Source organism: Somniosus microcephalus, chromosome 33, assembly GCF_052327205.1.
Source record: "Somniosus microcephalus isolate GS21.2 chromosome 33, FLI_Smic_1.0, whole genome shotgun sequence".
Classification (NCBI taxonomy): Eukaryota; Metazoa; Chordata; class Chondrichthyes; order Squaliformes; family Somniosidae; genus Somniosus; species Somniosus microcephalus.
Window position 1 is genome coordinate 21,505,584 of NC_141019.1, and position 25,686 is coordinate 21,531,269.

The 25,686-nt window shown below is 47.0% G+C and overlaps 1 protein-coding gene across 3 annotated transcripts in view; it reads left to right on the plus strand.

Moving 5' to 3' along the window:
* Positions 1-25,686, plus strand: part of LOC147096997 (aryl hydrocarbon receptor-like) — a 135,061-nt gene that overhangs the window by 84,967 nt on the left and 24,408 nt on the right. The window contains exons 1-5 of one of the 3 annotated variants that reach the window (XM_085972720.1): positions 5,346-5,857; positions 13,681-13,799; positions 15,702-15,791; positions 21,150-21,273; positions 25,555-25,685. In XM_085972720.1, the coding sequence (XP_085828846.1) occupies positions 13,737-13,799; positions 15,702-15,791; positions 21,150-21,273; positions 25,555-25,685 (408 nt within the window). In that variant the 5' untranslated portion in view covers positions 5,346-5,857; positions 13,681-13,736. Of the gene's footprint in view, positions 1-5,345; positions 5,858-10,347; positions 13,800-15,701; positions 15,792-21,149; positions 21,274-25,554; position 25,686 lie in introns of those variants that run through there. The other 2 variants (XM_085972717.1, XM_085972718.1) reach the window with 2 other exon arrangements.

A 25,686-nucleotide genomic window follows, 5' to 3' on the forward strand; every position in this document is an offset into this window, starting at 1 on the left:
TGTTCCCGGGGTCAGTGATGGGATTCTCCTGTTCCCGGGGTCAGTGATGGTCCGCTCCTGTTCCCGGGGTCAGTGATGGGATTCTCCTGTTCCCGGGGTCAGTGATGGGATTCTCCTGTTCCCGGGGGGCAGTTGCCAATTGTGCGGTGGTTATCTAATCAAATGTAATTATTTGAAACTAATGACTAATACGAATAATTATCTGATAGTGAATTGCAAGGGACTCATATTAATATGATGTGCTGACGTTACATCACTTAAGCTTCCTTATCGCATTTTAAAATGTTTTCGGAATGGTTCGATTGACCAGGCTGTCTGAAACCCACTGCCAGCTGCCTGAAATCCTGTGTGCCTCTTAACTTGCTGAGTAAATAGTCTCCCAGTATAGTTAATGTAACCAATGTGCCCGTAATAGTGCCTTATTATGACCTCTGGATGTCCCAAAGTACTTGGCATGGAATGAATTACTGAAGGCAGTCACAGTTGTTATGTAAACAAATGTGGCAGTAAGTCTGCACACACGGCAAGATCTCACAAACCACAATGAGATGAATGAGCGGTTAATCTGTTTTAGCGGTCTTGGTTGAGGGGTGAATGTTGGCCTGGACACCAGGGAGAACACTCCTGCTCTTTTTTTTAAACAGATCTTTTATGTCCACCTGAACAGGCGGATGGGGCCTCTGTTTTAACATCTCATTCTCCGACAATGCAGCACTCCCTCAGTACTGCACTAGAGTGTCACTGGGTTATATGTTAAGTTTTGGAGTGTGACACAAACCCTGCAACCTTCTGACTAATACTTGGAAGCAGAGTTACTGTAACTGAGAGCCTTATAATGAAGAAGTATGTGTAACAGGGACAGTATTGTAACCTGGTAGCCTTATAGTGGGGAGGGGTGTGCAACTGGAATAGATTTATATGTGGGCGAGTTGTACTGATGGTGGGGTACCTTCCCACAGAATATACTGGTTATTTTTGCCGTCCTTGGCATCTTATGCCATTTTTGTTGGTCTTGGTCTTCTCGGGCCACTCCCCTATTGCCAGGCAAAACAGGGCAGGCAAGTGAGCAGCCCTGAGGAATTCACGGATCATGTTCCATAGCTGGCTGTTGCTAGGTGTGTGAGCAGCCCTGGTTAGTTCATCGTCTCTTTTTCTTCCCTTCCTTGCACTCCCCCCACCCCCCCCCCCCTCCAATCTCCATGCACCCCGTGGAGATGCCTGTGCTTGGCTCTGCCCCCTGACGACCTGGCTACGGTTGAGGTGAACTCACAACGGAGGGTTTTACATAAGCCTGCATCATGCCACGCTTTAGCACAGCATGCAGGCGCTGCTCGCTTCCTTGCTGTTTTTGTAGCCCGTTTCAATATCTAGCGATTCTGATCTTTGACACAATCATTCCTTCATGCCACAAAACCACACCTCTGAAATACCTCCTTCTGCATGGAGAGAGCTTCTCACACGCACTGACTGAGGCCCGAGTAGTGCAGTGGATTAACGTACTGCCATTTCCTCTGTGCGCATGGGTTCAGACCCCTCCCAGCTTGATGGGGGTTAACTGGTGGATGTAGGGACACTGTCTGAAATGAATTGGACAGTCTCCATCTGGTTCCCAGTGAACTCCGGCCTACCTAGGCCCTGAAGTATTGATCTCACTCAGAGAGGGCTGCGAGGAGCACTGATGTGGGTAAGGGAAAGGTCACATTGGCGCAGCAGGGGTTCCCTTACCGAGATTGGGATCACATTATTGAGGCAGAACAGAGGCAGTTTCATATGTTATATTCGCTCTACAAGTGCTCAGTGCTGACACTGGATACCTGAAATGGAAAGTGTTCCATAACCCATAATTTCTCCTTCTGTGGCTCGGTGTCAAATTTTGTTTTATAACACTTCTGTGACGCTCCTTGGGATGTTTTACTAGGTTAAAGGCGCTATAAAGGTGTCATTTTCCTTCAGTGGAACATTGGGCTGTATGGCCTGGGAACATACCGAAAATGACGGACAGCAAAAGGCCTACTGGTCCATCCAGCCTGTCCCCCACGGTTGTGATGCTTTGTGTATCACAATATGTACACTCTCCACCCCACCCAAAACCATCTGATCTCTTGGGAGAGGTTAAAAACCCAGGCCAATTAGGGAAAAAAGACTGGAAAATTCTTCACCGACTCCCTTAAGTGTTCGAAACTATTCCAGGAGATCACATTGGCCCTGCTTTACGTTGCGGGATACCTACATCTTGTACGAGGTGACCTCCGCCCCAGCCAGAAACTGATCTGGCTCTGGCTAGAAGGAATACAAGTGATGTTACAAGGAAGGTGATGGCGAGGTAGTGTCTATGTCTGGCCCTGATGGTGATTGCACCCATATTCCTTAATGGTATAGTGGTGGAGTGGGTTGGTGGGTGGAAAGGGACAGAGGACAAGGTTCGGGGGGGCTTGTGTTGCCAAAAGTTAAGGAATACTAACCGTGCCTGCAATTTATAGGCTACAAACCCAATATTCAAAAGGTGAAGCAACATTTTTTTATTGCATCAATGCGTCAATTAGAAGCTTTTTTTTAAAAAAAGAAAAGTTCAGGAATATTTTCTACAGCAGTAGGGAGATAGCTGTGACTCAAAAGCTGTCACGCAATGCAGAATTTTCCACTGTCTGCATTTCTAAGTTGTACTCGATTTCAGACTTAAAAGTGAATTTTTGTTTTCTGGTGAGTCATGGGCTGTGTCCCAGTTTTACCACAAAAAAAAACCGATTAAAGTTCAAGTTTGTCAAGCCGATACTGAGTGGCTGTGATTGCTGAACCCAGAGGAAAACCTCAGCCTAACCGCACGCCAGTTTATCACGCTATTCGATATAACCGGAAGCCGGAAGAGGCACGACGTCATGGGTGAGCCTGCACCACCTGCAGTGCGTGGACTCGTACTGCCCTTCAATAAAAAAAATGATGTTTGACTGAAGCGTGGGTTTAGGGTTTCCCCATTCTGTAGCAACCCAATCATTTTGAATGTGGAGTCGGCGAATAAGAATTCTTCTCTGTCTACAGGGATGAGCGGGATCCAATATGGGTGACAACCCTGGAGCCAGCAATGTACTCTGCAGAGGTTAAACTGGCTTTGGGTGTATACAATGCATCGTTATGCCTTTTCCTTACCGTTCTGCGCATAGTTGGTTAACAGTGGCATTGATTTTCAGTCTCCTAGAATCATAGAATGATACAGCACAGAAGGAGGCCATTCAGCCCATCGTGCCTGTGCCGGCTCTTTGAAAGAGCGATCCAATTAGGCCCACTCCCTTTCTCTTTCCCCCTTTCCTCCCCCCTGCCACCTCAACTCCTCTTCTTATCGTGTCCACGGACAGTCTATACATAGCCCAGCCAGAACTGGACACATTTTTGCACCTTGTTGTTGGATTCAGCAAGATCTGCAACAGTGCAGGGTTCCTCTAACGATGGGCATTGCAGGAGATGTTGCATAGTCTGTGCCTCAGTTCCACATTCACAAGTTGTCGGGCTGGTTGAATATCCCCATTTGCTTAGTGACACCTTTGAGCAACCTACACCGGTCCTAAGTCTGTTAAGGCACTTCCAGGTTGCCCAGTTGCAATTAGCTCCTGGGGGAAGGCTTTCATCAGGTAAAATTTCCATCGCTGGGGGTTGTTCAAGACTGGCGAGCCGGTCTTTCCACAAGGCGATGCGGGCTTCAGATGAGGTTGATTGTAATGGAACAACACTGTTCATGAAGCTCTTCCTTGACTTTAGGCGGCTGGGTGTAGGTGTATGACAATGCAGAGGGTGCCTCTCATCTGATGTTTGACGGAGTCGCTCTTTCTTGCTGGCTACCGTTCTTATATCAGGGGGAGCGATACCTGCCAGGATATATAGGCTGTTGGTGTTTGGTTTTAAGCAACCTGTGATAAATCGGCAGCTTGCATTCAGAACGGCATCCATCTTCTTGGCATGAGTAGACCTTTCCCATGCAGGGCAGGCGTATTCGGCAGTGGAATAGCAAAGAGCAAGTGCACTGGTTCGCAATGTTTTCGGGCTTGCTCCCCATCTTGTGTTAGTGAGCTTATTCAGGATGTTGTTTCGTGCGCTCACTTTTGCCTCGACTAGCTTAGCCCTATAAATTTTTCCCCTTCAAGTTTTTATCCAGAGTGTCTCTCTGCGTTTTATGGTGGACCTTTACTGCTGGCATGCAAACCATTTCAAAATTTTCTACCCCCCACCCAGCATTGGCGTACGGTTCATACAGGAGGTGGTGGTTCCGCAGCTGGCAGTCGCCATCCAGTGCCTGGCATGCGTGACCAATAGTTACGTTTGAGCCTTGGCAGGGAGCTCCAGCGGGCAATCCTACTGTGGAGAACATTTCGGCCTAGCCCGATCCTGTCCTCCATCTGGCATCCGTGCACGTGCACTTCCTGCAGGGCGCTGTGTAGCAATCAACAGTGGAAACCCCAGTTGACTATCGAGCTGAAGGGAATGCGTGTACCCGCGACGAGCTCTGATAGACGGGCACCATTGCCAGGGTGTCCTTGGCGGGAGTTTCTGTGCGCTGAGTGCTTTCAATGGCAGCACCTACTGTCATTTGGACAGGTCTATGTGATGGCACCAAATTGCTCCTGACACGAGTGCCGAGTGGCTGCCCCTGTGCCCCTCCGTGCATGTCACTGCTGGAGGGAAATGGCATCTATGAGGTTTTGGAATCTCTCCCTCATTGTTGGCTGTAACCATTTTTCCAATTAAGTCGAAGCTGGTCACGAGTGCATCTTGGAGTTTGGACTTCAAAGCACCAGTAGGATCTTTATTACATCTATGACGTTATTTGCATAAACTTTCTATTTTCACTTCCAGTACTTGCATCCTTGCTGACAGTTCTCTTTGTCGATGCAGCATTTTTCACATGGATCTGTATTACTTTTTCATGCCTGTATATATTTTGTGTGCTTATACTTAACTGTAATCTCTTATGCCTGGCAACCATGACGGGATACTGGACCATTCTTGTCGTAGCTACGTGTCTATCTATGTCATGCAATCCAAAAAGACCCGTTACTTACCTGTGTTCATTAAGCTATGCGCCACTTTCCAGACCTGCCAGATCCAAATGGTTGAGACAGCGTCGACTCTGCTGTGATGTACTGCGATTATTTGTGCCGCCTTTGCATACTAGAGGCCATCACAACCCTCCAAAAAAAGATTGCCTTGCTGCATTACAGGAAACTCTCGTTTAAACGGCACCTAAATATCCGGAATTCTTTATTAACCGGCAAAATTCATACTCCCAAAAACAACACCTCAATAACCGGAAATGTTGCCGAGTCCGAGTCTCGCGCGGTGGCCGAGTTAGTCAGTGGGGGTAGTTCTCCAAACTGCCACTACTCGGCTTCTTGGCGCTGTCAGAAGTCGGAACACCTCAATAACAGGAGTCTGACTCTTTGTTTGTTAAAAATAGCCTCGGTAGATAACCCTCTCCGTCATCCGGAATTTTTAATCAACCGGCACCATCCCGGTCCCGTCGGTGCCGGATACCAGAGAGTTTCCTGTACTGTGCTAACCAGGAGTTGCATGGACACATCGCTCCATTAATTGAATGTTGACACTTACAGGGTTAAACTTTGCCCAGTCTGACAGCGGTCTTTCAGATTGTGCCAGCATTTATTTGTTGCTGCAGGGCGGCTCAGTAACTAAAGGCGATAGTGGATCAGCATCAGACGGGACGGAAGCACCAGATATCATCACATTTCTAAGTCCAACTGTGACTGTCGTGGCCTTGTGGAATCATTTGCACGAAGGCACGCTAGGAAGCGGATGAGGGAGAGCTGAATCTTGAGGCATGGCTTGAAAAATAGGGCCAACAAGTTCCTCAGTGCGGTTTGAATCTGTTTTCTTTTGAACTAATTTTCACAATGCAGAGTCTGTTTTCCTTTGGGGGATTGGTGAGTTGCAGATGGTAATGCGGGGGCCGATGTGCGAAATGAAACCGAATCCCAGCTTCTTTTGTTCCCCATTCCCAGCCCTACGGGCCGACGCTGGCATGAATGGACTTGACCAGCGTTGGCAAGTGCGACTTGGCAGGGAAGATGTGGGCCCCAGCGAGCAGTGTGGCGAAGGCTAGTCCTAGACACACCCGCGTTGTGTTCGAGTGTGTGTTCCAGTCATGTTGGCAATGCTCAGGAGTCTTTTCCTCTATAAATAGACTGGCCTAATTTGATCCCTGCAGTTACATTGCATGCCACGACCTTGTTGGGAGAAGCAGGGAGGCGTTTTTTTTTGTGGCAAGCTTAAGTCTTTCATACTGTGCCAAAATTGATTCATGCTGCAGGGATGATCAGGATATTAATATTAGTGTAACCCTTTTGAGTACTCTGCTCAATGAGTCACACATACTGTGTTGGACAATCACAGGTTTAAGTTAAAAGCAGAAAATGCTGGAAACGCTTAGCGGGTCAGGCAGCGTCTGTGGAGAGAGAAACAGAGTCAATGTTTCAGGTCGATGACCCTTCGTCAGAACCATTTATGGTGACAACTCTGCAATAATTACCTGTGAAATTGAAACCAGAGATTGTATCGCTCATACAGTTCAAAAGCAGCTTTAGGGGAGCTTTGATAGCCATCGTGTTGGATTCCTGTCCTACCCCTCATCATCCAGGTGACTGGTCCTATATTTACGTCCAGGAATGTCACGCGCAAATTTATTTTCGAGGCTTATCAGCCTTTTCAACCTACACAGTGAAAGGAGAGACAGGAAAGTGCACATGGACAACTGCAAGAATCACTCCAGTGCCCATTGAACATCAATAGGATCGACTTTTCAGTTACATCTTCCCGAGTCATTATTTAGAAATCCGCGATTCCTGTAATGCTAGTATATAGAAACATAGAAAAATAGGAGCAGGAGTCGGCCATTCAGCCCTTCGAGCCTGCTCCGCCATTCAACATGACCATGGCTGATCCTCTGTCTCAATACCATATTCCCGCTCCCTCCCCATACCCCTTGATGCCTTTGTGTCTAGAAATCTATCCATCTCCTTCTTCAATATATTCAGTGGTGTGGAGATGCTGGTGTTGGACTGGGGTGGACAAATGTAAGAAGTCACACAACACCAGGTTATAGTCCAACAGCTTTATTTGAAATCACAAGCTTTCGGAGCGCTGCTCCTTCATCAGGTGAAGTGGCGAAATGCATAAAGACACAGCTTATATAGTCAGAGAATCATGTCAGATGTTGACATGATTCTCTGACTATATAAGCTGTGTCTTTATGCATTTCTCCACTTCACCTGATGAAGGAGCAGAGCAGCGCTCTGAAAGCTTGTGATTTCAAATAAAGCTGTTGGACTATAACCTGGTGTTGTGTGACTTCTTACAAATATATTCAGTGACTTGGCCTCCACAGCCTTCTGTGGTAGAGAATTCCCCAGGTTCACCACCCTCTTTGAGTGAAGAAATGTCTCCTCATCTCAGTCCTAAATGTCCTATCCCATATCCTGAGACTGTGACCTCTCGTTCTAGACGCCCCCCCCCCCCCCCAGCCAGGGGAAACATCCTCCCTGCATCCAGTCTGTCTAGCCCTGTCAGAATTTTATACGTTTCAATGAGATCCCCTCTCATTCTTCTAAACTCTAGTGAATACAGGCCTAGTCGACCCAATCTCTCCTCATACGACAGTCCTGCCATCCCAGGAATCAGTCTGGTGAACCTTCACTGCACTTCCTCTATGGCAAATACATCCTTCCTTAAGTATGTATGATGGATAACATAATTGGTTGGAATCCTGATTTCAAAATGGTGATTCTTGACTGTTGGCGAGATTCTTTTTTAACTCAAGTTGTCCAAGCATTTTTTGGGCTTCAAATCACTTAATTTTGCTGCTTTTAATGGAAGAGTATGGTTACTTTAATTGGTATGTTCTGTGTAAAAAAATAAATAAATAAATAAATTTAAAAAAATTTGATGATACAGATATACACTACCAAGTATATTTTATGTCCACCTACAGATACAGACTGACTTGTATTATTGGTTCTCATGCACACAAAGCCAGCTGGCTAGTTGCCACAATATAATTTGTCTTTCCAAGTCATAGAATGATTTATGTGAAGAAATATTAGATTTTGCAGGTTGTAAAATTGATTTTTGCATTTTCTTTTTTTTATTCGTTTATGGGATGTGGGCGTTGCTGGCAAGGCCAGCATTTATTGCCCATCCCTAATTGCCCTTGAGAAGGTGGTGATGAGCCGCCTATTTGAACTGCTGCAGTCCGTGTGGTGAAGGTGCTCCCACAGTGCTGTTAGGGAGGGAGTTACAGGATTTTGACTCAGCGACGATGAAGGAACGGCGATATACTTCTAAGTCAGGATGGTGTGTGACTTGGAGGGGAACTTGGAGGTGGTGGTGTTCCCATGCGCCTGCTGCCCTTGTCCTTCTAGGTGGAAGAGGTCGCGGGTTTGGGAGGTGCTGCCGAAGAAGCCTTGGCGAGTTGCTGCAGTGCATCTTGTAGATGGTACACACTGCAGCCACGGTGCGCCGGTGGTGGAGGGAGTGAATGTTTAAGGTGGTGGATGGGGTGCCAATCAAGCGGGCTGCTTTGTCCTGGATGGTGTCGAGCTTCTTGAGTGTTGTTGGCACTCATCCAGGCAAGTGGAGAGTATTCCATCACACTCCTTACTTGTGCTTTGTAAATGGTGGAAAGGCTTTGGGGAGTCAGGAGATGAGACACTTGCGCAGAATACCCAGCCTCTGACCTGCTCTTGTAGCCACAGTATTTATGTGGCTGTTCCAGTTAAGCTTCTGGTCAGTGGTGACCCCCAGGATGTTGATGGTGGGGGATTTGGTGATGGTAATGCCATTGAATGTCAAGGGGAGTTGTTTAGACTCTCGCTGGTTGGAGATAGTCATTGCCTGGCACTTGTGTGGCATAAATGTTACCTGCCACTTATCAGCCCAAGCCTTAATGTTGTGTAGGTCTTGCTGCATGCGGGCACAGACTACTTCATTATTTGAGGAGTTGCGAATGGAACTGAACACTGTGCAGTCATCAGTGAACATCCCCATTTCTGACCTTATGTTGAAGGGATGGTCATTGATGAAGCAGCTGAAGACGGTTGGACCTAGGACACTGCCCTGAGGAACTCCTGCTGCGATGTCCTGAGGCTGTGATGATTGACCTTCAACCACCACAACCATCTTCCTTTGTGCTAGGTATGACTCCAGCCAGTGGAGAGTTTTCCCCCCGATTCCCATTGACTTCAGTTTTACTAGGGCTCCTTGATGCCACACTCGGTCAAATGCTGCCTTGATGTCAAGGGCAGTCACTCTCGCCTCACCTCTGGAATTCAGCTCCTTTGTCCATGTTTGGACCAAGACTGTAATGAGGTCGGGAGCAGAGTGGTCTTGGCGTAACCCAAACTGGGCATCAGTGAGCAGGGTATTGTTGAGTAAGTGCTACTTGGAAGGTGTCATCGACAGTGCTATCATCACTGATATTTATGTTGTGTCTTATCTTGCTGAAACATCTGTGTTTCATACAATGGATTACTTTTTGCGTGCAGTGGCCATTGTAGTGTAAACACGTGCAGTAGCCATTCCGTGCCAGCAACATCTCATAAACAGCAATGAGATGAATGACCAACTCATCTGTTCTTTTGGGTGATGTTGGTTGAGGGTGGAGTGTTGGCCAGGCAGCACAAAATGCCCTGTTCTTCTTTGATTCGTGGCATGGGATCTTTAACATCCGCCAGAACAGGCAGACAGGACCTTGGTCTGACATCGCATGCAGAGGATGGTGCCTGCCTTGGTGTGGGGCTTGAACCCACAGCCCTCTGAGCCAGAAGTGAGTATGCTACCAATTGAACTAGGTTTAGTTGACAATGGGGGCCAAAAATGTATCATTATTTAAAAGTCTTACGGGCTTTGGTGGTACAAGTAGGTTAGTGCGCTGACAAATGGTTTCTTTTTCCTAGCAGTCCCAGCTAATAATAAAGTTATAGACTGTAGTGATGCCCCATACCGTCTCCTCTTACTGGTGATCAAATGTTTGTGTAAGAATGTGGAACTCGCTACCACAAGGAGTAATTGGGGCAAATAGCATAGATGTATTTAAGGGGAAGCTAGATAAGCACATGAGGGAGAAAGGCATAGAAGGATATGCTGATGGGGTTCGATGAAGAAGGGTGGGAGGAGGCTCGTGTGGAGCATAAACACTGGTATAGATCTGAGGATCGAATGCAAGAAGCAAGTGCATGTAAACGAAGGATCCGAACTGGCATGGATCTGTTGGGTTGTATGGCTTGTTTCTGTGCTATAAAGTTCTGTGTAATATTTTATATCAAATAATTGCTTTTAATGTGACAACAGTGGCATTGAAATCTATCGAATGCTGTGGGTCTTGAGATGACCAGTGCACCATCTTGAGTACACCACACGGAAGCTGTTCGGTGCTGCTTCTCGCCTCTTTCTAAAGTTGAGTATTAATGCTAAAAACTTTACATTTATATCTGTAGGTGCTGACGCTTGTGAGCACGCTCATGTATACAGAATAGGGAGCTGTTTGACACCAAGCTCATGGGCACATAATGACATTGCACCACATTGTAAACAGTCTGATGGCTACGTTTTGTGTCGGAGGTGGGCACCGAGGACTGAATGTCGGAAGCAAGTGCATGAAAACGAAGGATCCGATCTGATGCTTGTTGATTTATATTTTTGCCACCTCGCAGTATTTTGCTGGCAACATTCCCAACCCAAAAAAATTGGGAAGCATTTCAAATTCTTGGTCCACTGAAATTCTATACAGTGGGGTTGAATGGGAACTGTCTTGGTCCTTTTGAAAAAGATTGTTTACTACCGTTGCTATTATTATTTTTCACACCAACTGTTAACAATTGTCTTATGCATGAGTGAAAGAGATCAGCAGTTATGTCTGTATTCTTGGCCAAACTAGTGTGTCCTTAACATGTAGGAATGCGCATACAATCGGACTGTAATACACTACCTACTGACGGTGACATTTTCTGACGTATACTACATGTTCTTGAAGCCACCCCATCAACAGCAAAAGTATTCTTTTTTAACCATGGCCCTCTCAGTAACACGCTGGTACAACCTTTGGCCTCTCCCATAACATATTTTAATCAGTTTCCCAAAGATTGTCTCCCAGCCAGTGTTACGCGCCATCTCTGATGGGAAGACCAGTTGGAACACTACTCTGATTTCAACTGAGCGAGACTGTAATTTAACCCAGAGACAGGTCTTTAGGTTATTCACGCGAATACATTGGGCTGGATTTTCATTGAGGAGTCGGGACTACAACTTTCGGGGTTGTAGTCCCGCCTCCATCGAGTTCTAGCCAACCCACGTGATTTTGACTTGATTGACCTTGTTGAGCCTGCCCAGCGGGCTCAGCAGGCCAATTAAGGGCCACCCGGCAACAGGTGACGTCACAGATTGAAATTTCATCTGTCAAGACCTTTTGACAGATGAAATATCAGCGTTTGGCCTATTACCATCTCGTCTGGTTTCGAATACCTTTTATTGTCTCTTTTACTTCTTTTGCCCGATCGCAGCCCTGCCTTCGATCTATTTTATTTTCATTCCAGTTTTGAAGAAGGGTTTCGACTCGAAACGTCAACTCAAATTTCTCTCCACGGATGTTGCCTGACCTGCTGAGTTTTTCCAGCATTTTCTGTTGTTATTTCGGATTTCCAGCATCTGCAGTATTTTGCTATCGTTTTAGCGTTTGACAGCTGTTTGAAGCTGTCAAACACTGACAATCTGTACTCCAAGTTAATTCCTTCCTCTCAGGATGATTTGGGGATCTCCCTGGAACAGAAAGCTGAATGCTGGAACTTTTGACCGATCGCGGCCATTCTGCTTTCTGTGCCGGTGAGATGAGGGACTCCCGAGATCTGAGGGAAGGAAGGCTGTAAAGGTATGTAACTGTAAGTAAAACTTCTTTAAACACACCAAACACACTTACCTCTGCACTCATGCACCCATCACTCACCTGAACACCGGACATCTTGACCCCTCCAAGCCCTTCAGCCCGACGGCCCGCCTCGCTAATTTGGCGTGGTTTGGAGCCATCGGGAATCCCACATTTCAACAATGAAAATAGGGATTAGGCTAAAAACTGCCTGTTAACTACCTGTTAACAGGCAGTTAATTGGCACTAATCCCCTTCCCACCTCGGGGAGGCGGGTCCCAGTGCGGGGTGGGTACCCGCCTCCTTTGAAACTGGCATGGAGGCGGGATGGGTTCGTGCCCCCTGATTTCGGGATTTTAACCTCTCACACGCCTCCAATCTCGCCTCCACGGCCCAATGAAAATCCTGCCCATTGTCTTTGGGAAGGAGGGGCACATGTGAAGAAGAGGCCCTCAATAAAATTGAATAATCTACCCCTAGATTTCCTTTGGACATCAGTTAATGGTTCCTGAAGTTGCTCCACATTTCTTCCATGGGTGCATTTCTTCATCTGACTTCCTTCAGATCCCTTGTTCTTCTGAGTGCTTAGCCTTTCCGAGTAAAGAGACAGCGAGCCTCCATGTGTTACATCAGCTCATACCCAGACACTGTGTAACCTGATCCTTTTCATTCTATCTCCAATCTTTTTCAATGTGAATCATTGACCTTTTGAAGGACTAAAGGGATTCTGTTCCTCTCCCTCCTACCTTCTCTCTCACCTTTTCTCCATTGCCTGTCCCTGCTCACAGCCACCCTCGGCCCCAAGAACAGACATGGGAAATATTTTCAAGTGGCATCTGGGACTGATCATGCTGATTATAGATTTCAACCTGGAAACAATTACTGTATTGTTCTGGTGCGTTCTACATGGGGAACTGCTGGGGCTCATTGCAGTCTCGCTGAAATGTGAAGCTTGTCACGTGCTTCTTTTCTATTAAATCCTGTTTGCGCTACACATACAAACATCCGTCTTTAGAGGGGACGTTAGCCCAGATTTTCCAATTGGCATTATTTCAATGGTGGCAGCAACCCTTTTGGCTATAATAACACCGATTGGAACGTCATGGAAAGTCATGTAAAAGTTAACACTGGTGTGTACATCATTCATGCCAATCATATGAGTAATGTACACTTATTTACACTGTTAACATGGCTAACATGATATCATAAATTAATATTGTCTCTTTCTATTCCCTAAAATGTTCTCTCCTCTCCTGAAAGGTGCTGGCTTTTAGTTCCATGCTCTGGTACCTCACCCAAATGGCAGTTCTTCATGTGTGACCTTAGTGCAAGCTATCCGATTGTGGTGGGGTGGGGGGGGGGGGGGGGATCAGAACGGAATCTGATCCTGTTCTCTCCTCCTCCCTATCTCTGTAACCTCCTCCAGCCCTAAAACCCTCCGAGATCTCTGCGTTCCTCCAATTCTGCCTTTTTCAAATGAATTGCTGTTCCGAGAACCCCCAAATTTACTGTCTTGTGTGACTCCTGTTATTAAGCTAACACTTGGGGCTGGATTTTTGACCCATTGACTAAATGGGCAATAAATATAGCCCCTAATCTGCGGCAGGTTATTATGGTAATTATGTTGCCCGACGCCCTCCCAAAGGAAGATTGGGGCCTTTACTAAATGAGGATCTTCTCCTTATCCTACACATGAAGAAAATGCCTTTTCGTACTTATTTTGCAAGCGATGCTCACCAAGTGTTGTGCTTGTGGTTGCCTTGCAGTTACTCTGGGACAAGGGAAGAGATGTCCGCCAGCAGAGCAGCCTGGCAACGCCGGAATGGACAGGCTGTTTTCAAACCTTGGCAATACAGTGCTGCCTGAAGGGGACCTGCTACTACAGGTAAAGGGAGTTACAGGGTATTTACTTCTGTGGCTTTTTTTTTTCAGGCATCTATCTGGACACATCAGCTGAGGGGGGAGCTAGTGAGAGGAGAAAAAGACTTGGGTTCAAGTCCCACGCTAGCGACTTGAGCACATAATCTAGGCTGACAATTCAGTGAGGGAGAGTGCTGCACTGTCGGAGGTGCTGTCTTTCAGATGAGACGCTAAACCGAGGCCCCGTCTGCTCTCTCAGGTGGGCGTAAAAGATCCCATGGCCACTATTTCAAAGAAGAGCAGGGGGAGTTCTCCCTGGAGTCCTGGGCCAGTATTTATCCCACAACCAACACCACCAAACAACAAAAGAGCTGAATTCTAGAGGTGAGGTGAGAGTGACTGCCCTTGACATCAAGGCAGCATTTGACCGAGTGTGGCATCAAGGAGCCCTAGTAAAACTGAAGTCAATGGGAATTGGGGGGGGAAAACTCTCCACTGGCTGGAGTCATACCTAGCACAAAGGAAGATGGTTGTAGTTGTTGGAGGTCAATCATCACAGCCCCAGGACATCGCTGCAGGAGTTCCTCAGGGCAATGTCCCAGGCCGAATCATCTTCAGCTGCTTCATCAATGGCCTTCCCTCCATCATAAGGTCAGAAGTGGGGATGTTCGCTGATGACTGCACAGTGTTCAGTGCCATTCACAACTCCTCAGATAATGAAGCAGTCCATGCCCGCATCCAACAAGGCCTGGACGATGTTCAGGCCTGGGCTGATAAGTGGCAGGTAACATTCACGGCACACAAGTGCCAGGCAATGACTATCTCCAACAAGCGAGAGTCTAACCATCTCCCCTTGACATTCAACGGTATTACCATCGCCAAATCTCCCACCATCAACATCCTGGGGGTCACCATTGACCAGAAACTTAACTGAACCAGCCACATAAATACTGTGGCAACAAGAGCAGGTCAGAGGCTGGGTATTCTGCGGCGAGTGTCTCACCTCCTGACTCCCCAAAGCCTTTCCACCATCTACAAGGCACAAGTCAGGAGTGTGATGGAATACTCTCCACTTGCCTGGATGAGTGCAGCTCCAACAACACTCAAGAAGTTCGACACCATCCAGGACAAAGCAGCCCGCTTGATTGGCACCTCACCCACCACCTTAAACATTCACTCCCTCCACCACTGGCGTACCGTGGCTGCAGTGTGCACCATCTACAAGATGCACTGCAGCAACTCGCCAAGGCTTCTTTGGCAGCACCTCCCAAACCCGCGACCTCTTCCACTTAGAAGGACAAGGGCAGCAGGCGCATGGGAACACCACCACCTCCAAGCTCCCCTCCAAGTCACGCACCATCCTGACTTAGAAGTATATCGCCGATCCTTCATCGTCGCTGGGTCAAAATCCTGGCACTCCCTCCCTAACAGCACTGTGGGAGTACCTTCACCACACGGACTGCAGCGGTTCAAGAAGGCGGCTCACCACCACCTTCTCAAGGGCAGTTAGGGATTGGCAATAAATGCTGGCCTTGCCAGCGACGCCCACATCCCATGACTGATTTAAAAAAAAACTGATTGGCAATTTACTTAATTTGCTGTTTGCGGAAATTGTCTGTAGCATTTGCTTACATTCGAACAGTGCAAGGTCCAATATAGATGCAAGCTTCTGCTTTCTGTCTTAAAGGGACAGTCCCCTGTGATTGCTGCTATCTTGATAGCCTATTCACCTGTGTGAAGGATGAGCCAAATTTACAGTGCGGGGAAGACCATATCCTTGTTTTTTAAGGAACACTCTTTCTGACGAAGGTTCTGCCCCTTCAATATATTCTTGTCCTTCTTTGAGGATCTAAGGCAGGTACTGTGAATAAGGTAATCTCTTGAGAGATCAGCTGGCCTAAAGGATTCAGTGTCTTTGTGTTTCTAGGCACTGAACGGATTTGTCCTGGTAGTGACTGCGGAAGGCGACATCTTCTACGCATCTCCCACCGTACAGGAATACGTGGGATTCCACCAGGTCAGTACTGGGGCTCGCAACGTCCGTGAAGGCAAGTGACAGGATCAGTGGCTTATGAAAAGTAGAATGGTGTCCAACCACATCAGTCATGAGTAACACATTGGGGGTCATTTTCACCTTGCGCGGTTGCCTGCGGAGCGGGTTGATTTCAATGGGATGGAAATTGGATGGGTTCTATAGCGGGCGGGCGATCCGCTCCGCCACGTTACTACCCGGGTGGTGAAGTTGGAAATGACCCCCGTGGACTCGTGCCACCTCCTGTCATGAGTCATTAGTGGTGTATTTTTTACAGTGCTTTAGTCACCATGTCGTTTATATTGGCCCAGAAATTCGGGTCGGGGGCTTCCCGCAGGTGCAAGCCCCCGACCTGCACTTACCTACCGCGCCGGCCGTTGAGCTGTGGGCCCCCGTAGAATTGCGATCCTGGGCCTCCTCCAACTGCCGGCGCACAGTGCTTGCGTATCCCAGGGGCGTAGTTAGTTCGATGCGTCCCCTGGGATCACGTGGGCCATGGAGAGCCAATGGTAGCAGGGATTGCTTCATTCATAAGTTTGACAGGAAGACCTGTCAAACCTATAAATACTATAAGCCCCAAAACATCACTAAATCTTCAAATAAATTTTTGAAAATATCACATTTTTAAAATAAACTATAAATTACATGAAATAACTATTTTAAACAATAATTTAAATTTTTGAAAGAAAATGTTATTTTCTAATGGGGCTAAAAATAAAATTAGCTTTCCTTAAAGTATTTAAAAATAATAAACCTGTGGAACAAATGTTTTAATTTTAATTAATTCACCACTTACCTTGTAAAAAGCAGGCCTTACGACTGCTTTTTACATGTCTAACTTCTGGAGACTTACCATCCCGGGAAAACCTGCAAAAAAAACGTAAATTCGATGCGCACGCGCTGCCTCTCCCGCACACGCGTTTGACTTCTGAACCCCTTCTTTCAGGGGAACGGAAGTTCCGGTTTCCCGCGCATGCGCAGTGCATGCAGGAAACCGGCACTTCCATTGGGCTTACGGGTGAGTACCCCGTGCGTACTCACCCATGGAGACCCGAAGTTCTGGGCCATCGTTTTCACTTGCTTTCCACTGCATATTTTTTATATTAGGTTTTAAAATGACAAGTTCATAATGATCCGGCGGGTGGGTAGAGGAGAATGTGGAAGGCCGTGTATGTTGCAGGGCAATAGTGTGTCAAGGACTTCCGATGACGCTAGCAGTGAGAACTCTATCACATCTTCTGAAGCGCAAGATCCTAAGTCCTTGAAATGAACTGCATTCTCACCTCCAAATTTAGCAAGTCTATAAAGTGTCACAAAAAGGAAGGGTAAGATTGTCACAGTTCATGTTGCAGGATGTTCAACCTTTGCTTTTAAAATTACAGGAAACTTTGGTTTATCCGGAGGTTAAAAGTCCGGAAAGCTCTATCTACCGGCAAAATTCAGGAGCCGTTTCCGATAAGTTTTTTTACTTCTCGTTGCTTTTTTTTTCCCAGTCAGGCTCTGCAAGGTCTGTAGCTAAGCAACAGCTTCAGCTAGAGATGCTTTTAAGCTGCAGCCGACTGTTTTGAAGCTGTTGCTAAGCAACAGGGTTTGTTGCTTCACACGGAGCTGAAAATCTCCGTATGTTTCAACATTAGCGCTGATTTGTCCAGCAGTTTTGATGGGACGGCAACAGCTCGGTCCTGTCGGTGCCGGATATCACAAAGTTTCCTGTATTGATCAAGTGTAAGAAACAATGAATGCCTTGGAGTTTAATCGGATTTAGCTGTCAGCCTTAGCTCAGTGGGTAGCACTCTTGCCTCAGAAGGTCATGGGCTCAAGTCCCACTCCAGAGACTGGAGCACAAAACCCAGGCTGACACTCCGGTGCAGTGCTGAGGGAGTGCTGCACTGTCGGAGGTGCCGTCTTTCAGATGAGACGTTAAACCGAGGCCCCGTCTGCCCCCTCAGGTGGACGTAAAAGATCCCACAGCACTATTTCGAAGAAGAGCAGGGGAGTTCTCCCCGGTGTCCTGGCCAATATTTATTTCTCAACCAACTGCACTTAAACAGATTAACTGGTTATTTATTTCATTGCTGTTTGTGGGAGCTTGCTGTGCGCAAATTGGCTGCCGCGTTTCCTACATTACAACAGTGACTGCACTTCATTGGCTGTAAAGCACTTTGGGATGTCCTGAGGTCGTGAAAGGTGCTGTAGAAATACAAGTTCTTGCTTTTAATCTTTCACGTTATTTTAACCAGCTGCTTTAATATTACACGGAGGTAGTAGTTTCACATCACAGCCGCTAAGATGGGACAGTACAGGAGTTTAGTTGTGAGTTTGAGCCCAGTACTAATATTTGAATATGCCACAGTGCTGTACATTTAATTGGATCTCGGGTAGCTTGCTTATGGAGGTATGCCACAGCTGCAAAAGCAGACTGCCAGCAGAAAGGCTGAAACGTATTATCCATTTTTACTTGCATCAGGCAATCATTCTCTTGCAGCAGGGTTCCTGGAAGTGTGCTTCAGTTAGAAAATTATTTTGTATGGATACTGTAAGCGAGGAAAATCTGGAAGGTAAAATAGAGCTAACGGACTCAGGTGTTACCCAGATCAATAGTTTTATTACGAGTGCACACGGGAGAACTATCTCAGCTACCCTTAGCTAGAGACATCGTTCTCAAGGGAAAAAAGTGGCAATACAGCTTAGTTTATACAGTTTATTAGACAACACCCACTTATTACTAATGGGGGTGTATACATGAGAATATTGATGCTTCATTGGTTTACATGATTAATCAATCAACTATTAGGCCTGTCCTTTGAACTCGAGTACCCTCTGGATATGTCAGTAAAAAGCTTATCGACTGTAGAGGCTTCATAGTCATGAGCTATCTCTTACTTTTGTTATTGGTATGGGTAAGTATTTTCAGCAGAGACAGAGGCTGGATGAATACAAAGCCACCTTGAATTATGTAGCTGGCTGACTACTCTTCAAGGCCTTATTTGCTGCTACTCCTTAATCGTGCCTTTGTACTCTTATCTCTTCCAAGAACAGGCTCTTTCTAAACAGTTACAGGAAACTCTTTATTATCCAGCACCAACGGGACTGGCGGTCTGCCGGTTTATCAAAAAGTCCGGATTACAGAGAGGTATAGTAAAAGGTACGAGAGCTCCGTGCACAGCAACAAATCCAGGCTTCCCTGTTGCTTAGCAACATGTGCAGGAACTCCGGCCACAGACCAAGTGTCCCTGTTGCTTAGCAACAAGTGCACGAACCCCAGTTACACAGCCACAGATCCAGGAACTGCCACTAACATGAAGTAAAACTTACCTGAACCTGCTCCTGAATTTTGCCGGTTAACAGAGATTTCCGGTTATTTCGGTGTCGGTTAAAAGAGAGTTTCCTGTACCACCAAGTTGTAATTACAAGCAACACTTCAGAATGTCTTTGGTCAGCTAAATTTATTTATGTTAATTTAAGAAGGGTTAATATAGCCAAGTATCCCATGGTGCTTTGCGTTTGTTTTCCAGCCTAACAAGACTGAATGGCACCTTTCAGACATATTATACCGGTCAAATATTGAGGCCCACCCCTTTATATCGCCTAAGCCAAATTTTATCCTAACAGATACATTTTTTAAAATGGCAGGATCCTTGTACACATGTGCAAAACAAAGTATCTCCACTGTGCATAAGTGTCGCATCTAGTTTCTATGTTGCTTTGTCCAATGAGAAATGGGCCTGTCATTCTATGTGAGATGATGGAGGGCATGGGAGGGATTGTGATCTCACACACGGTTCTTCCATCAAGTGTTAGGCCTGGATGATGTCTTGAGGTTAATGCTGGGATGGATTGATGTCTTGTAGGCTTGAGCAACTCTGGAAATCTGAAGCCCAAACAGGCCTGTACATAACTCGGCTTGTGCCAACTGACGGTTGGCTGGTTCCAGTCTCTTCACAGCTTATATTGCCCCTAACAACTATAAAAAAATTTAAAAAATAAAAAACTGGAAAAGATATTGGGGGAGAAATTCGGTATCGCCCCATTTGGGGCACAATTATTTGCTGCGCGCAAAGATTAGCGCCTGGCGCTAATTATCGCCTCCGACTGCAAATTTGGCTTCTATTGCCCCGGAGGTGATTGGAGTGCTAAATCAGGCACTACACACCTCTCTTAAGGCGCTAACGCCGAGGAGCGAGGCGCTACCTCGGAGCGCTGGCGAAGCTCATGTGATGTCAGTCAGCAATGGAACACAGACACACTGGCGCCGGCCAGTTCTTAAAGGGGAGGGTCGATCTTGCTCTCCATCCACACCCTGCTCATTGCAGCCTTGAATCTCGGCCTGGAGAGACCTGTACATCAAATCTGCTGGAAAGAACAATGGCGAGGCCCAGGGAAAGAGCTCAGAGAGCAGCCCCCACAGTCTCTTCTAAATCGATACAAGGAAGGTCAAATCAAAATGAACCTGCAAAGTGCTGCTCAGTACCCAAAACTCCTTCACACTGCGTTGAATCCCCCCAGAAGTCTCTCTCTCTCTCTCTCTCTCTCAGAATGCGTGGTGCAAAAATGTCACCGACAAAAAAAGGCAGGAAGCGGCCGCCTTTAAACAGCGCTCCCCCAGTCCCTTCCCGACTGCAAAACGCTCCCCTCAACCTGTCGTTGCTAGCGGCAGGCGGTAAGGCAGGGGGCACCACTCAATATCCGGTCTGGGGCGTTGCACGCTTGACTGACGTCACGATCTGCGGGCGCAGGTGATCGTGGCGATAGTGTTTAGCGCTGCCGCAAAATGCCTGGTCAATTTCGTGAGCGGCACAAATATCGCCGCACCCGGGCGCTAGTTCCTTTGCGCCCTATTAGCGCAAAGCAACCGAATTTTTCCCCCATTATCCCTTAAATGGTTTATGTTAGTTTGGATCTCCTGTATGTTTGGCCCCCGTGGGCACCCACAGTACATTTCTGCATGGGTTTGGGTGGTCGTTCCTGCAATCTTGTACCAAATTTTGGGTTGTGGTGCATGATGTGAATGGACTTTCTCCTTGAACTCTCTGTGCTGGTCCCTTAGTTCTGAAGTTGCATGTAGCAAATGACTTACAAAACATACAAAATTGACGGGCAGGAAGAGACCAGCTGGTCCAGCAAGCCTGTCCCACACCATATTGGCTGGGCCATCATGACGAAACCAGTCTTCCCCTCTCCCCCTGCAGCCATGTAATCTCCTGGGAGAGGTTAAACAAAAGAGAACAACCTCAGAGCCAATAAGGAAAAAATTCTCTGGAAAATTCCCCCTTTTTCTTTTCTCTCTGACCCCTTTTATTTGTCTTGTTAACCCTGTTGGCTATTCTCCCCTCTATTTTGTAGACTGCTCTCATGCACCAGCCTGTGTTTGAACTGATTCATCCTGAAGATCGGGATGAATTTCGCCGTCAGCTGCATTGGGCACTAAACCCGTTACCGCTCTCCGATGTGGCGCAGTCAGGAATTGGTAAGTCAGTGCATCACGAGAGGCTCGTTATTTGTTGCTCTTGACAGCCGTAGAGGTTGGGGGATGATTTACTGAAAATCCCTACAAATACTTACATCCTTGTTTCTTATTTCTGAAAGCTTTCATGAAAAGCAATGGAGACTGAGTGATGTATTAGGTTAGATGTAACTATATGACTCACCTCCTGACTCCCTTTCCACCACCTACAAGGCACAAGTCAGGAGTGTGATGGAATATTCTCCACTTGCCTGGATGAGTGCAGCTCCAACAACACTCAAGAAGCTCGACACCATCCAGGACAAAGCAGCCCGCTTGATTGGCACCCCATCCACCACCTTAAACATTCACTCCCTCCACCACCGGCACACCATGGCTGCAGTGTGTACCATCTACAAGACGCACTGCAGCAACTCGCCAAGGCTTCTTCGGCAGCACCTCCCAAACCCGCGACCTCTTCCACCTAGAAGGACAAGGGCAGCAGGCGCATGGGAACACCACCACCTCCAAGTTCCCCTTCAAGTCACACACCATCCTGACTTAGAAATATATCGCCGATCCTTCATCGTCGCTGGGTCAAAATCCTGGAACTCCCTCCCTAACAGCACTGTGGGAGTACCTTCACCACACGGACTGCAGCGGTTCAAGAAGGCGGCTCACCACCACCTCCTCAAGGGCAATTAGGGATGGGCAATAAATGCTGGCCTTGCCAGCGACGCCCACATCTTGTGAATTAATTTTTAAAAATAAAAATTAAAATTTCAGCTCTGGCATCTGAGGTAAATTCAGCCCAGAGTGTTGGGATGAACATTTCCTTTGCTGGTTGTAAAGGTAGTCCATAAAATGAGTTTGAGCAGTCTTGATCCAGTTCCAAATGGGCATGGGCCTACAGCACAAAACGACCCCTAATTTGAATTCAAATTGCCAACCTCACACACAGGATGGCTGGTGTGCAAAATGTAAAGAATGGCACACTAGTGCAGTAGGAGGTGCTCTTCTGAAACTAAGGCACATTTCGAGCTCTATTCTGCATCTAACTGTCTATATGTGGGAGTGCTTGATGCTGACACCGGGTGCCTTCCCTGAAAGGAAAAATGTTCCATTCCTCAGTACTAATAGCACAAAAATTGCAAACCCAAGAACCCCAATGATACTGACAAAATAATGAGCTTGGAACAAAAGGTCATACTAAAGGTTATGATTATGTCTCTATTGTTGGTTATACGAGTGACGACCTGGGCAGGACACAGGATGGGCAGTTGCTTGCCTCAGGTGAAGGTCTTTCCTCTGGGAGGTGCGACTGCTCTTGAGATGCTCATTTATTCTCTGGGGTGTCATGGGGTATCATCATATCGCCCTGAATGTGCAAGGGATTAAATCATCCAGTCGTGCAGCAGAAAGTACTTCCCTTTCTCAGCAGGGAGGGGAAAGATATGGCCTTCCTCCAGGAGTCCTTGGCAAAGCATGAAACCGATCAGTAGGCACCGCCCCACGGCTCTCATTCCTCTTCCAAGAAGCAATAAGTCACCATCCTGATTGGTGCGGTCTCCCATTTTCAGTTGCGTGCACAACAGCAGAACTGTTATGTTCTGGGTCGTGCGCCCATTACACTATTAAACAATTATGCCCCAAGCATTGACTTCGTTTCGTCTTTAACCGTTTTTGTCTGGCCGCTCTGATTTGTATTCTTAACCCTCGAGCTGCCTGGCATCTTGGCTTCCCCCCTTGCTGTGACCTTGTGCCGTGAATATGAGGACTTAGTGCTGGCAGACATGTGCAAAGGTGCATCCTGTCAGCTTTAGGTTATACCTTTTACTTTAATCGGGACAGATCCTGTTCGGAGATTAATTTACATCTATCGTTGAGCAACAGGAAAGTAGGAGGCGAGGACATAAATTTTAATGAGTGAAACGAATGCTTAAAATTCACATCAGGAAGAACTTTCATTTCAACTCCTACGGGTTGAAATCGTGCTGTGTTAGCACTAACATGTTTTAACGCATTTGTATGAAATTCCTTTGTCTACTTTAAACCAAGGTGTTAAGCTGTTTATTTTAGCCCCTGTAATTGTACATCAATCAACAGGTGCCACTGCCATCTCATCCTGCAATTTCCCCTTCAGCTTAATGTCAGTGAAATCAAAGCCATTCTTTCCATCAATGTTCCACTGCCCCAACTCCATCAGACTCCTTGGCTGCCCACTTAGGCTAAGTTACCACCCCCCCCCCCCCCCCTGTTTAATGGTGCTCAACCTCAGTGCCCTGTTCAACCCTGAGTTGAGCTTCTTAACCCACATCTGGTCCATTGGCAGGCCCACATTGTTCCACCTCTGGAGCATTGCCTATTCATACTGCTATTTCTCCCTTACCACTGCTGAAGCCATAATCACCTTGAGGATTGACTTCATCATAGCGCTCCTGTCTGGCCTCCGCACTTCCACTCTTCATAAACCTCACCTTATCCAGAGTGGGCCATTCTCTTCTCCCACGCCAAGTCCTGCACGCCCATCTGCCTCCGCTGTGGCCGAGAGAATCGACTTGAGATTCTCATCCTCATGATTGAAACCTTCCATTGCCTCTCTGAGCGATACGCCACACGTCCCAGACAGTCGCGCTCTACGATCACCTGTGTGTGGATTGCTGCTCCTTTTACGTGACCATTGGAGGGCCAATCATTCTGTCAATACTGTCCTTTTGTAATTCTTCCCACAGCTCCCTTGTTTTGCTACCTCCCTCCTTGCCTTTTAGAAGCCTCCTTTTAAAAACCTTTCTCTTTGACCATATACCTTTTGGTTTCTTCCCCAAAGTTGCCTCCTTTTCCTGTCTGGTGTCCACCTCCTTGCCTGATAAGGGACTCTGGGATGAGCTTTTACAAGTGCGATATCAATGCAAATTGTTATCATCTTCCCCCTTGTTGAAACTCTCACTAAAATACCTCTTGCCTGATTCATGTGATCGTTCCAAGTTACTGCTGATTTGTTTGATCCTGCCTTGGGCGTTTGTTACAAACTTGCACTTAATCTTCTTGTTGCAAAATATCAATGCAGTGTGATGTTCTTTCTTTATATTTTTGCCTGGGGTTTTTTTTTAACAAGAATAACAGCTTGCACTTACATAGTGCCTTTTAAACGTTGTAAACTGTCCAACGGTGCTTCATGGAGGTGAAAAGCAGGTGCAGAGCATTATCAGGAGAGTTGGGGGAGCGATTGAAGGCACAGTTTAAAGGGAAAGTTTTGAGAAATTTAATAGAATTACATAGAATTTACAGCACAGAAACAGGCCATTCGGCCCAACTGGTCCGTGCCGGTGTTTATGCTCCACATGAGCCTCCTCCCACTCCTCTTCATCTAACCCCATCAACATACCCCTCTTGTTTATCTAGCTTCCCCTTAAATACATCTATGCTATTCACCTCAACTACTCCTTGTGGTGGCGAGTTCCACTACTGAACGTTGAGGAGGTAATAAGGTGGAGGCAGTTTTTTTTATTCGGGATGTGGGCGTCGCTAGCAAGGCCGGCATTTATTGCCCATCCCTAATTGCCCTTGAGAAGGTGGTGGTGAGCCGCCGCCTTGAACCGCTGCAGTCCGTGTGGTGAAGGTGCTCCCACAGTGCTGTTAGGGAGGGAGTTCCAGGATTTTGACCCAGCGACGATGAAGGATCGGCCGATATATTTCCAAGTCAGGATGGTGTGTGACTTGGAGGGGAACTTGGAGGTGGTGGTGTTCCCATGCGCCTGCTGCCCTTGTCCTTCTAGGTGGTAGAGGTCACGGGTTTGGGAGGTGCTGCCGAAGAAGCCTTGGCGAGTTGCTGCAGTGCATCTTGTAGATGGTACACACTGCAGCCACGGTGCGCCGGTGGTGGAGGGAGTGAATGTTTAAGCTGGTGGATGGGGGGCCAATCACGGGGAGAGAGTTCCAGAATATGTGGCTGAGATGGCTGAAGGCTCTGCTCCTGAAAGCAGGTTATTTTTCCCCTCGAGTTGTAGCAATTGCAAGTCAACAAGAAAAGGTTCCATAAAATGAGCCATGAAAATGGGCACAATTCAAGTTTGTTCCTCAGGTGCATGTGGCACTTGGAGAACCAGGAGGGGGGGAACCAGGAGAGAGCAAACCTACACAACCTACCACCTCTACAGCAAGGTGCTCCACCACTGGGACCTTCTGACCACAAATAACTGCCGTGCAGATGAATTCATCGTTTCTGTCCAGGCATTGCCTTCGAATGATTGTGAAGTTCCTCCTTGAAGTCATGATTTGAGATGTTTTGTATGTTCTTCTATCCAGGTAGCGACACAAAGTGTGAAGTTGTTGCCAGGTACGATCCACAGCGACTCCCACCAGAGAACTCCACCTTTCTGGAGAGGAACTTTGTGTGCAAAATGCGCTCTCTCCTCAATAGCCCCTCTGGCTACGTGG